The sequence below is a fragment of the Aotus nancymaae genome, unplaced genomic scaffold (assembly GCF_030222135.1).
Source record: "Aotus nancymaae isolate 86718 unplaced genomic scaffold, 86718_ANA_hifiasm-v0.15.2.pri h1tg000089l, whole genome shotgun sequence".
Lineage (NCBI taxonomy): Eukaryota > Metazoa > Chordata > Mammalia > Primates > Aotidae > Aotus > Aotus nancymaae.
In genome coordinates this window covers 4,524,713-4,537,256 of record NW_026988504.1, presented here as the reverse complement: position 1 = coordinate 4,537,256, position 12,544 = coordinate 4,524,713, and the positions used below count along the sequence as shown (strand labels likewise).

The 12,544-nt window shown below is 41.8% G+C and overlaps 1 protein-coding gene across 6 annotated transcripts in view; it reads right to left on the bottom strand.

Annotated features, from left to right (window-relative positions):
* The window catches only part of CYTH1 (cytohesin 1), a 105,069-nt gene that overhangs the window by 24,939 nt on the left and 67,586 nt on the right, over positions 1-12,544 (bottom strand). For 5 of the 6 annotated variants that reach the window (XR_010339854.1, XR_010339855.1, XM_021670931.2 and 2 more), the window contains exons 2-7: positions 10,675-10,757; positions 8,921-8,985; positions 3,526-3,592; positions 3,099-3,217; positions 2,653-2,733; positions 146-258 (exon numbers count right to left, since the gene is read on the bottom strand). Coding sequence is in view for 4 of the 6 variants with exons in the window: in XM_021670931.2 (XP_021526606.1) it covers positions 146-258; positions 2,653-2,733; positions 3,099-3,217; positions 3,526-3,592; positions 8,921-8,985; positions 10,675-10,757 (528 nt within the window). In the remaining 2 variants the exon portion in view is untranslated. Of the gene's footprint in view, positions 1-145; positions 259-2,652; positions 2,734-3,098; positions 3,218-3,525; positions 3,593-8,920; positions 8,986-10,674; positions 10,758-11,464; positions 11,488-12,544 lie in introns of those variants that run through there. The other variant, XM_064369730.1, reaches the window with a different exon arrangement.

Genomic DNA, 12,544 nt, shown 5'->3' with positions numbered 1-12,544 from the left:
TCCAACATTTTATTATTATAAGTATTATTAAATAAATGTTTCTAGGCATGAATCTCAGCCCTTTTGTTTCAGAAATTATCTGGTGCCAAGAAAAGAATCCAGTGTAAAATGCCTGTCATAAACGAGGATGAATGATCGTATTTACCCGTGGACTGGAACATGCCATTATTGCACTGACAGTATCGCTGGGCAAATGCCTCCATCATCCGGTCAATCTTCTGGGCCTCTCCCGGTAGCCGGAAGCTCCACAGGAACTGCCTGAGTGGGAAAGACAGAGTGTTCCAGAACTTGGGGAGACAATTTATTTCTCTGTGAATTGTTAAACTGCCAATGATTTTTTTTTTTGAGACAGAGTCTCGCTCTGTCATCCAGGCTGGACTGCAGTGGTGCAATCTCAGTTCACTGCAATCTCCACCTGTCGAGTTCACGCAATTCTCCTGCTCAGTCTCTGAGTAGCTGGGATTACAGGCGCGTTCCACCAAGTCCAGCTAATTTTTTGTATTTTTAGTAGAGACAGGTTTCACCATGCTGGCCAGGCTGGTCGCAAACTCCTGACCTTGTGAGCCACCATCTCAATCTCCCAAAGTGCCGGGATCACAGATGTGAGCCACTGTACCCGGCCACTGCCAATGATTTTTTAACACCAAAGTGCAAAGGGAGCCCGCTGAGCTTCAGCCTTCTGTTACTGTAACTCTAACGGATGCAAAGTTGCCATCCACATCGCTGTTATCTTAATCAAAAGTAAAATATTTCTTAGGAAAAAATGAACAATTAAGATTTTCCTACTAAGGAATTGTTTCCCTCCTCAGAATAATACACAAGACTGAAACATATATAATGGCCATTTTAAACAAACTCTATTTTCAGAAAACAACATGGGTGGCAAAAAGAGATGACTGTCTTATCAAAGCATTAACAATTGATCCCTTCTTTTGTAAAGTATCTGTTCATATCCTTCACCCACTTTTGAATGGGCTTGTTTGTTTTTTTCTTGTAAATCTGTTTTAGTTCGTTGTAAATTCTGGATATCAGCCCTTTGTCATATGGGTAAGCTGCAAAAATTTTTTCCCATTCTGTTGGTTGCTGATTCACTCTAATGATTGTTTCTTTTGCCGTGCAGAAGTTGTGGAGTTTGATTAGGTCCCATTTGTCTATTTTGGCTTTTGTTGCCAATGCTTTTGGTGTTTTGGTCATGAAGTCTTTGCTTACGCCTATGTCCTGAATGGTTTTGCCTAGGTTTTCTTCCAGGGTTTTTATGGTGCTAGGTCTTATGTTTAAGTCTTTAATCCATACATGAGGCCAACAAACACATGAAAAAATGCTCATCATCACTGGTCATAAGAGAAATGCAAATCAAAACTACATTGAGATACCATCTCACGCCAGTTAGAATGGCGATCATTAAAAAAATCTGGAGACAACAGATGCTGGAGAGGATGTGGAGAAATAGGAACACTTTTACACTGTTGGTGGGAGTGTAAATTAGTTCAACCATTGTGGAAGACAGTGTGGCGATTCCTCAAGGACCTAGAAATAGAAATTCCATTTGACCCAGCAATCCCATTACTGGGTATACACCCAAAGGAGTATAAATCACCCTACTATAAGGACACATGCACACGAATGTTCACTGCAGCACCGTTTACAGTAGCAAAGACCTGGAACCAACCCAAATGCCCATCGATGACAGACTGGACAGGGAAAATGTGGCACATATGCACCATGGAGTATTATGCAGCCATCAAAAACGATGAGTTTGTGTCCTTTGTAGGGACATGGATGAACCTGGAAGCCATCATTCTCAGCAAACTGACATAGGAACACAGAATCAAACATCGCATGTTCTCACTCATAGACGGGTGTTGAACAATGAGAACACATGGACACAGGGAGGGGAGCACTATACACTCGGGTCTGTTGGGGGGAAATAGGGGAGGGACAGTGAGGGGTGGGGAGTCGGGGAGGGATGGCATGGGGAGAAATGGCACATATAGGTGAAGGAGAGGAAGGCAGCAAATCACACTGCCACATATGCACCTATGCAACAATCTTGCATGCTCTCCACATGTACCCCAAAACCTAAAATGCAATAAAAAATAAAACAAAAACAAAAAAAACAAAAAAACAATGGATCCCTTTAAGTCAAAGAAAGACCCACAGCTGACAGGTTCAACTGTGGATTATTTCCATCCAGCTAAGTGATAGCACAAAAGATGATGTCATTATTTACACCTACAGCAGTGAAAATACAGAATGACAGTTTCTTAAAAGGCAGAAAGTAACAGATTTAATAAAAAATTAAAGTTTACTTTTTTCTTTACAAAATGAAATGCACGACTACTTATTCCAGGGCAGGAAATGAAAGATTTTCTAAACTGAAGATGAAAAATTTCATAATTTAGTATTCAATTTCTAAAACCTTCAAGGAAGAGTGTTAGAGAATCTGCCTCAGGACATAACAAAAGGGAATTCCCCTTGACCACCCAGTCATTTCTGGTCAGAGACCAATAGATTTCTTACCTCCCAAATACTTCAAGATATTCAAAATCATACCCAAAGATAGAATTTCAATAAAATGCCCCCCAGGACAGACTCATGATCAAAGGCTGGCCTCCCACTCCTTCCAAAGGTGCTCACCTCAAGAATACTCACCTTAGTGCCTGGACGAGATTAAGATCAGTGAACTCATGCAGCTCCACAAATGCATGAAGAACCTGGATATTAAACTCATCTCTATAGAGAAATGACAAAAAATGGGAGAGAAAGCAGGAGTCAGACACCGACCCTGAGAATCTCCAGCCAGGCCAGGTCTCCCACACTGCGTCCTATAGTCCTACAGCTGCCCAGACAGCCACTCATGCACACTGTTAGCAAGAAAACAGGCTAGCTCTGTTGATGGGCTAAACAAGCAAGATGTCCCCCAGGACCCCCAGACAGACTAACCACTCTTCCCTGGAACAGCCTCCCTCAACGCCAGTGTGGCTATGTATGCTTTAAGGCAAAAATCCCTCCAAGACCTTAAAGGTATTTGGGAGTTTGTTTCCTTGTGTAATTCCTGAACAGCCTTCCTTAGCATCCGCATATCCCCAGGGCCTTACCTCTCCCCTAGGTAGTCACCAATGGCTGTCTTGTTGAGCCCTTCACCTTTATATAAGAACTGGGCAATGTCTTCACAAGTGTTCTTCAGCAGGTCGTTCTCTATTAAGAACTGAATACCCTAGAAAAAGACAACAAAGACGCCAATGATGCTGTGCTGGGAACCAGCTAAAAAGAAGGGGAGAGGGCACAGGAAGAAATGGGTGTGGGTGCACTGGCATATTTAATAAATACCTGCTAATTGACCTAAAAAGCTAGGGAGTCACAGTTTAGGAACCAGGGCTTAGCACATGACGTCTGCTCTACAAAATGGCGACATAAACTGTAACACTTGGAAAAAAACATCTTTAGGGTCTATCTGAGCACTATAAAAAAAAAAAAAACCCATCTTAAAGATTATGGACCACTTCCCACTTCTTTCTCACTTACCTTTTTAGGGTCCATATTAAATTTTTTCCTGCCCATGGCTACCTGTTTGTTCCTCTGCATGTTTTTCCTGTAAAACAACCATCACAGGCATTTTAGTACTTCAGGCCACTGGACAGGCTTGAAAGACTAATACTGTTTCCACATGCATCCACTGATTTACACAGATTTTTGAAAGATTTATCCAGGAAAACAGCAGGCATAATCTGGTGGAGCTATGAAAGGTCAACTGAAACCTGAAGCATGAACCTGGCTCCATGCTCACTTGCTCCTTCTACCCTGGATCAGAGGTTTTCTTTCTTTCTTTCTTTTTTTTTTTTTTTTGAGACAGGGTCTCTGTCTGGAGGCTGAAGTGCAGTGGTGCTATCTTGGCTCAATGCAACCTCCCTCCTGGGCTCCAGTGATCCTCCCACCTCAGTCTCCCAAGTAGCTGGGACCACAGGTGCATGCCACCATGCCCTGTTAAAATTTTTTTTTTTTTTTTGGTAAAGATAGGGTCTCACTATGTTGCCCAAGCTGGTCTCGAACTCTTGGGCTCAAATGATCCACCTGCCTTGGCCTCCCAAAGTGCTGGGATTACAGGTATGAGCTACTGTACTCAGCCAGTTTTCTTTTAACATGATTTTGTAAAAACTTTATCAGGGTATAACTGACTTCTCATATAATATTCCCACTGCAGGTATGTATTTGAATTTAGGAAACTGACTAAGTTGTGCGACATCACCACAATCCAGTTTTAGAGCATTTTCATCTCCCGACAGAACCGCTCACACCCTTTTACAGTTCATCCCATCGCCAGGCAACTCTCCATCTATCTGCTGTCTCCACAGATCTGCCTATTCTAGACATATCATATAAAGAGAATCACAAAATATTTGGATTTTCAGATCTGGCTTCTTTCATTAGCATAATGTTGTCAAGGTCATCGTGCTGGAGTGTGGGCCAGTACTATATGCGTTCTTGCTGCTGGATCACCTTCCATTGTATGGATAAACCACATCTGCTTATCCATTCACCAGATGATGGGCACGTAGGCTGTTTGTAGTTCGGGATGATTGTGCATAAGGTTGCTACCAGCATTTGTGTGCATGTCTTTGTATGGACACATATTTTCATTTCCCTTGGGTACATACCCAGGGGTGGACACTGCTGGGTCATATGGTACATTTATATTTAACTTTTTAAGCAGCTGCTAAATAATTGGCACTTTCCTTGACTGTATCAGAATGAAAAATGCAATTTCACAGACCATGCTTCTCAAAATATGGTACACCAACCAGCAGCCTTGTGAGCATATCAGACATGAAGAATCTCCGCTCCTGTTTATACATACGTATCACGTGGGGCCCTCATCAAAACAGATGCTGACCCTATGTCTGAGAAGGGGCCTGTGCTTCTGTATGTTTGACATTATCCCATATGTGGAGTCTGAGTAGAAAGGCCCTGGACTGGCTGAGTCATTCAGAAGTACAAGCGGCAGAACCCAGGAATTCGCATTTTTAAAACCTCCAGCAGTAATTCTGGTGTGCACCCAAATTTAAGAACCACTGCCATCAATAGTAATTTTATAATCTCCGAGAGCAAAAAAGTTGCTCAGAAATAAAATCATAAAATATTATTGTCTTGAAGAACACATGTATTCTCTGGCTAAATCCATGGAAGGAAGAAAATACTTTTAAGTGTTGTGAGGGTTGGTTTTTTTGTTTTGTTTTGTGGTTGTTGTTGTTGTTACAGGCAGGGCCTTGCTCTGTCACCTGGGCTGGAGTACAGTGGTGTCACTGTGGCTTAATGCAACCTTCAATTCCTGAGCTCAAGTGATCCTCTGATCTCAGCCTCCTGAGTAGCTAGGACTACAAGCAGGTGTCACCACAACTGGCTACTTTTTAAAATATTTTGTAGACACAGGGTCTTGCTATGTAGTCCAGGCTGGTCTTAAACTCCTGGCCTCAAGCAATTCTCCCAACTTGGCCTCCTCAAATGTTGCTATTATAGGTGTAACCCATCAAATTCAGCTGGTTTTGACCTTTTGAAAGGAACACTTAAAAACTGTGAGTAGTATCAGAACTTCCAGGTGTTAGATAATCTGGGATGCCCTGTGAACAGCTACCTTAGGAAACAAAGTCACAGGGTCACAGGGAAGCACTATTTAATTTCAGCCAAAATGAACGGTTATAACCAGCTATCTAGAAATTCCTATTTAACTAAAATAATTGTCTAATCTTAATTTTTTTCTAAATCCAGATAACTGGAATTAGTTATCTGATAACTTTGATCAGTATTTCCAAACAAATACCACAAGGAAAGGTTTCATGGTTTCCAGTGTAAGTGCGGCAGCATCAGAGGGCCCACAGAAGCAGAGAGTGAAACTACTGGGAATGCTCAATTTCCCGGGCCTCAGTCTAGTCCCTCACTACAGGCTTTCCTGCGGCCACCAGAATGCACACTCCCAGATCTCTGCCAGTCACAATCTGTCCACATGACTGCCTGGGACACACACCAGAGATGGCTCCCTCATTTCATTAGCTAGCCAGCTCGCTTCATCTGTCCCACTTGGAGACCCTATCGCTCCAGGCTCTAGGCAGCTACTTCTCTAAGAGGTTTTCTCCAGTCTCTGCAAAGGCCTGACACCCCAGTAAGGTGTCCAAAGCAAAACAGCTGTTACTGCTACTAGATGGCCAGTTAACTGATGTGTATACATTCCAGAAAGTTAAATCTTGTATTATATGACTATATTATTTCTGCTTTATTAAACAGTATTTAGAATCATTCCTACATAATGTTGGTATCAGGTTGTTGATGAGAAACATGAATTCTCTCCTGTAGGAAAGTCTGAGCAAAGGTAATACCTGGTTGAGAAACAAATGCAGGGTGAGCCTGAGTGCCCGTATGGATGGATCCTCAGGGATCTGTAGAATCACTTCCCTCTTGGGGCTTTTGATACTGGAAATTCATTTTAAGTTCCAGATTAAAAAATAATAATAATAACCTAATGACCACTCCCTGACTCACAATTTCAGATGCCATTCATGAGTGACAAGACTTCACAAATTAACTGGCTGAGTACTTTGGAAGCTGAGGCACTCACATTCCTAGTGTCTGCATTTCCTTGCTGTTTTATGGTAATTGACAGAGAACTGATCAAGAGAAAAACAAAGGGCACACTGAATTCTGAATATGTGTGTGTGGACACCAGAACAGACAGAAAGGAAACATACCAAAATATGAATCCTGATTATCTCTTGGATGAGTGTTTATGAGAAATTTGTTTTTATATTTTTCTGTATTTTACCAATTTTTTGCAATAAAGGTATATTACCTTTATAATCTGAAAAAAAGCCATTTTTTAAAACATTTTTAAGATCAAGGTAAAATTTACATTTAACAGAATACACGCATCTTAAGCGTACAGTTCAATTTGTTAAGTGCATATACCCTTGAAGCACCACTCATATTAATACAGAATATTCCTGTCATCCCTGTAAGTTCCCTATGGCCCTTCCTAGTCAATCTCACCCCACCCCACTCCACCCCACCCCAACGACTACCTTGAAGGCAGCCCCTGCTATGATTTCTGCCACCACAGCTTAGTTTCTCTGTTCTTGACGCTCATGCGTGGAAGCACACGGTACCCACAGTTTCTTCTACTCATCACAGTGTTCGTGAGATTCACCCGTGCTGCCGCACCTTAGTAGTTCCTTCCTTTGCACTGCCTACTACCTCCATCTATTTATCCATTCACCTGTTGGCAGACATTCAGGGTATTTCCAGTTCCTGGTTATTTTCTATAAGAATGCTATAGATATTCTCATACAAGTCTTTGTATGGACATGTTTTCACTTCTCTTAAGTAACTAGGAGTTGAATTGCTGATGAAACTGCCTAACTTCTTACCCAAATAGTTACACCATTTTATTCTCACCAGCACTCGCCAACATGCGGTACCATCAATCTTTTTAATTCCAGCCATCCTAGTGGATGTGAAATACCATTTCATAGTAGTGTTAAACTGCATCCCCTTACAAGTAATGACGTTAAGCATTTTTCATATGCCTACTATACATACGGCTTCTTTTGTAAAGTGTCCAAGTTTTTGGCCCATTTTTTTTTATCTGGGCTGCCTTTTTATCATATATTCTAGATACAGGTTTTTTTTCAGATATGTGTGGTACAAATATTTACTCCTAATCTGTTGCCTGTTCATTTAATAGTTTATCTTTTATAAGAGTAGAAGTTTTAAATTTTTATGAACTCTAATGTATCCACTTTATTTAAGCTACAACTATTTAAAATGGAAACAGGGGAAACTAATCCAAAATACCAAATGGGCAACACAGAGACTGGCCATGGTGAGCTGGTCACCTTCTGTGGAGTCCTCAGCCTCACTAAATCCTCATAGCACTGCCCAAAGGAGTCTAAAACAACAAATCAAACAGTCCTATGAAGCCAGACAGGAGTACTTAGGCTTAGAAAAATACAGACACGTAGTGAATTGGAAACAGCCCATTTATTGTATTAAGCAGTCAGAAAACGGTCTAGGAACCCCATTCAAAATTAAACTCTCAAAGTCACTAACATTTCATGTAAATAAAAGAAAAAAAAGCAAAGAGTCCTTGTCCTTTTATACTATCATTGCATTTCTACATTTTCTTCCCTTAAGCATTAGGAAGGTGCAAATAAGCTCGCGATTATACTCAGACATGACTGGGCACTCCAGTCCTTTGAAACTGTATCAGCAGCACTCATTAAGCTTTCCTTTACACAAAGGAAAAACAGAAACTTTAACATACACACACAGTGGACAACAGAGGGGAGTAATTCACATAAAAATTTAGGAGTTTAAGCCAGTTTAAGGCTTTCTGAGACCTTTGAAATTCTCCAGTTCAATTTTTTTTTTTTTTTTTGAGACCAAGTCTCGCTCTATCATCAGGCTGGAGTGCAGTGACATGATCTCGGCTCACTGCAACCTCTGCAATTCAAGATTCAAGCAATTCTCCTGCCTCACCCTCTCGAGTAGCTGAGACTACAGGTGCACGCCACCACATCTGGCTAATTTTTGTATTTTTAGTAGAGACGGGGTTTCACCATGTTGGCCAGGATGGTCTCGATCTCTTGACCCTGTGATCCGCCCACCTCGGCCTTCCAAAGTGCTGGGATTACAGGTGTGAGCCACTGCTCCCGGCCTTCAGTTCAATTTTTTAAACAATGAAAGAAGCTCCTGTGTTCAGGAGGCCTTGCAGTGAAGGATGGAAGGCAGACATTATGGGAGTATATGTGCTTGCTAGGACTAGAAAGACACAAAGCTGACTTCTTCCTTCAATGTGCCGTGTAAGGGTAATTAAGAGCTGGGTGCTTTAAGACAGTATAACTGCAAAAGCCACCTAGCAGCAGGGCAGACTCACCTTTCCTCTGTGGATCCCAGGGTTTCAATCTCATTAGCTACTTCTGCTATCTCATCCTTCAGCCTCTATAAAACAGACAGTCCAGAGTTAGCAGGAAAGGAAGATGCAGAACAAATGAAAACTTCTAAAATCTCACATAACTCCCTCCAACCAAAAACAAAATAAAATAAACCAAAATGAAATAAAATATGACAAAAATGAAAAAAAGTAAATTAGGAAAATACATCTGTTTTAGAAATATTTGCTGGGCACAGTGGCTCATGCCTGTAATCCCAGCACTTTGGGAGGCCAAAGTGGGCGGATCACAAGGTCAAGAGTTTGAGATCAGCCTGGCCAATATGGTGAAACCCATCTCTACTAAAAATACAAAAATTAGCTGGGCATGGTGGCAGGTGCCTATAGTCCCAGTTACTTGGAAGTCTGAGGCAGAAGAATCGCTTTAACCCAGGAGGCAGAGGTTGCAGTGAGCCGAGATCGCGTTATTGCACTTCAGCCTGGGTGACAGAGTAAGACTCCATCTCTAAATAAATAAATGAAATAGTTATTGAGTTCCTACCAAATAGTAAGCATTTTAGAAAATACCAAGGTAGAAAAGGATACAGCTCTGACCTCAAAGAGTTTACAGTCTAGGAAGGTTTATAAGCATATATATTATGTAATAAACAAAAACTAGCTGCCTCATCACAATCTTTCAGAACAAATCTGTAGCTTACTAAACACAAGTGTGCCAGAAAACTCAGAGGACAAAGTCTCCTGCCCAAAGCCCAAGATGCAGAGCCAGCAGTAGCTGAGCCAGGGCAACACTGCCACCAAGTGGTTGGCAAAGGGAATGTCCGATGAAATCAACTGCATCCACACCCATCCTCCTCATCTCAGCACACCCTTGGTCCAGATGGATGGACTCTTTTTCACCGGGAAGCGGGGCTTAAGTGGGGAACTGCTCAGCTTTCTCAGGATCTACCAGTGAAGCAGAAATCAAAGGATCAGGGAGAACTATCAACATATACTCAAATCAACTGTGGAGCAAGTCAAGTCTTTCCTGATTTTGCTACTTTGGGTAACAGGATTCCCTCTTTAACCCCACCCCTAATGTTTTAAAAAAAATTCTAAAAGAATAACATTTGATGCCTTAGGGCAAAAATAACTCAACTATTGGCTTCTAGACTTATTTCTTACAAAGCTGGATAGTTATGAAAAGGAACTTGGAAAAACAGTAAAATTGCTATCACTAAGTCTATCTACGGGAACCAGAAATAATGCTGTCTTTTATGCTAAGTCCTCACCACAACTGTGTAGTAGGTGTTTTCATGATCTGACAGATGAAGAAACTGAAGTTCAAGAAACCGGAACTCTCTTGTCTCAAATCATTCAGCTAGAAAGCAGCAGAGCCAGGGCTGGGGCAGGGGCCGAGCTTCGCCTGAAGCCCACATTCTCACTGCCTCTCCTCATCCACTCTGCTCCACAAGGGCAAACACAGCAGAGAGAACGCTACTCAGGAGACAGGAGTCCTACAGGGTATCTCCAGCTCTGACAACTGCCTGACTGGATGAACTCTGACAAACCATTCAACCTCTGACATTCTATCTACTCACTGGAGAGCAAAGGTGATACCAACACCTACACTTTGGGCAGATCTGTAGTGAGAGCAGGTCAAAAGTGTCTTGAGGAGACACTCCGCAAAGGACACACTTTGATACAAATGGAACTGTCACCACAGTTCTTACACTGGTGACACCACCGTGCTTCTCTCCTACCTGAATGTCAGCCAGCAGCTCCTGTTTTCTCCGTCGGATGTTCTCCAGTTCTTGACGCTCCTCTGCGGTCAGGTCACTGGGAACTACAAATATGGAGGGAAATGTTACTAAGAAAGTTTTATCTCACCAAAAAAAAAGTACAATCCAGAGGCCGTGAAAGGAGAAAGATACCAAGAAAGAAACTAGAAGCCAGTTTCAGAAATGACTGAGTGATAGAGTTATGGCTCCCATTCTCATCAGATTTTCTAAAGAAAGGAAGGCCCTTAAATCCCACAGGAAAGTTCTGAGAAAGGAACTCTCGGAAGGAAAAACAAGAGAGAAAAGATTACAAAGGTTAAATTAGGTTGGCTATGAATGAAAAAAGGTGAATATTAGCTGAGTGCCTGGCCATTTTCATCCCTTCCAGCTGGGAGACTTCAGGCTGACATTTAATTAATCTCTCTAGGCCTCAGATTCCTCATGGTCAAAAACAGAGCAGTACCAGAGCTCACTGAGTTGAGCTCCAACATGGAAAGATGTCCATGACCCCCTAAGGTGGGGAGGGGAGGCAAGTGGCAAAGCAACATGTATAATTTTGTGCTACCTCTGGGAGGTGTTTGGAGAAAGAGACTATATGTGCGCTGAGAAAAAAAAAACTAGAATATACACGTAAAGTCAGTGTTTAACTCTGGGAACTGGGATTATCGGACTTTCTCTTTCTGCTTCATATCTTTCTTCATTGTTTGGATGTTTTAAAATGTGCTCTTATCATCAGAACAAAGTTATTTAATTCCCGGATCACAGCTCTCACCGCAAAATACTTATGCAATCCTCCAATGGCTCAATCTCCCCCACTTATACAAAGAGACGATTTGGACAGACATCCTTTAAAATGACCCTCTGAGCATGCTGTGGGAAGTCATGTGGGCAAATGAGAAGAACAAGCATTAGAATCAAGCAAACCAGGTTCAAATCCTAGCTTCAATCTACCAATTATCATCTTAGGTCATTTCAGACAAGTTATGTAACCTATTTGAGCCACATCTCATCATCAATAAAGTGGCGCCACCATCACCCACTTGAAAAGGCTGCTGTGAGGATGATGTAGACTAATTAAAGTGCCTCAAACCCTGCCTGGTGCTGAGCAGAAGCTCAGAAGTGTTGGCTCTTGTTCCCTCTGTGGCACAGCAAAGGACACCCATGCTCCTAAGGCAGGGGGTGGTGTGAGAGTCCTTCTGTCCTTCAGTGGGTGTCTAGGTGAGCTAGAGCTGCACTGTGCAATATGGCAGCCATGAGCCCTACGTGACATTAACCACTGGAAATGTGACCACCCAGTTTGAGATGTGCTGTATGTATAAAATATACACCAGACTTTCTATAAAAACAAAGGAAATGTCTTTTGAACAATATTTTATATTAATTACACATTGATATAACTTAACAAAATGTATTATTTTAATTGATCTCAAAGGAACTACTATGAAATAAAAGTGCACCTATGGCTTTCTACCAGACAGCACAGAGTTGGAATAACATCTCTGCTTCAGAGCGTAGTTAGGATACACATACTCTCCCTTCTGCCCATGGCATTCAAACTTAATCTACTACATGCAGAGAGCAGTTACTTTCCCCAATTATTTCACAAAAATCACCACAAGAGGGTAGAAACAATAGGCTACAGTGAAGCCCACAGAATAGGTTAATCAACTGCATTAGAAAAGCCGACTTTTTCCTTTTTTCACCTAGTTTTTCCCCATCCTTCTTTAGAAAAGTGTTTTTTAAACATCTCCAAAATCCAAACTAAGAAATGCAGGCCTGGTAGCTCACGCTTGTAATCCCAGCATTTTGGGAGGTGCCAAGATGGGGCAGACTGCTTGAGCCCAGGAGTTTG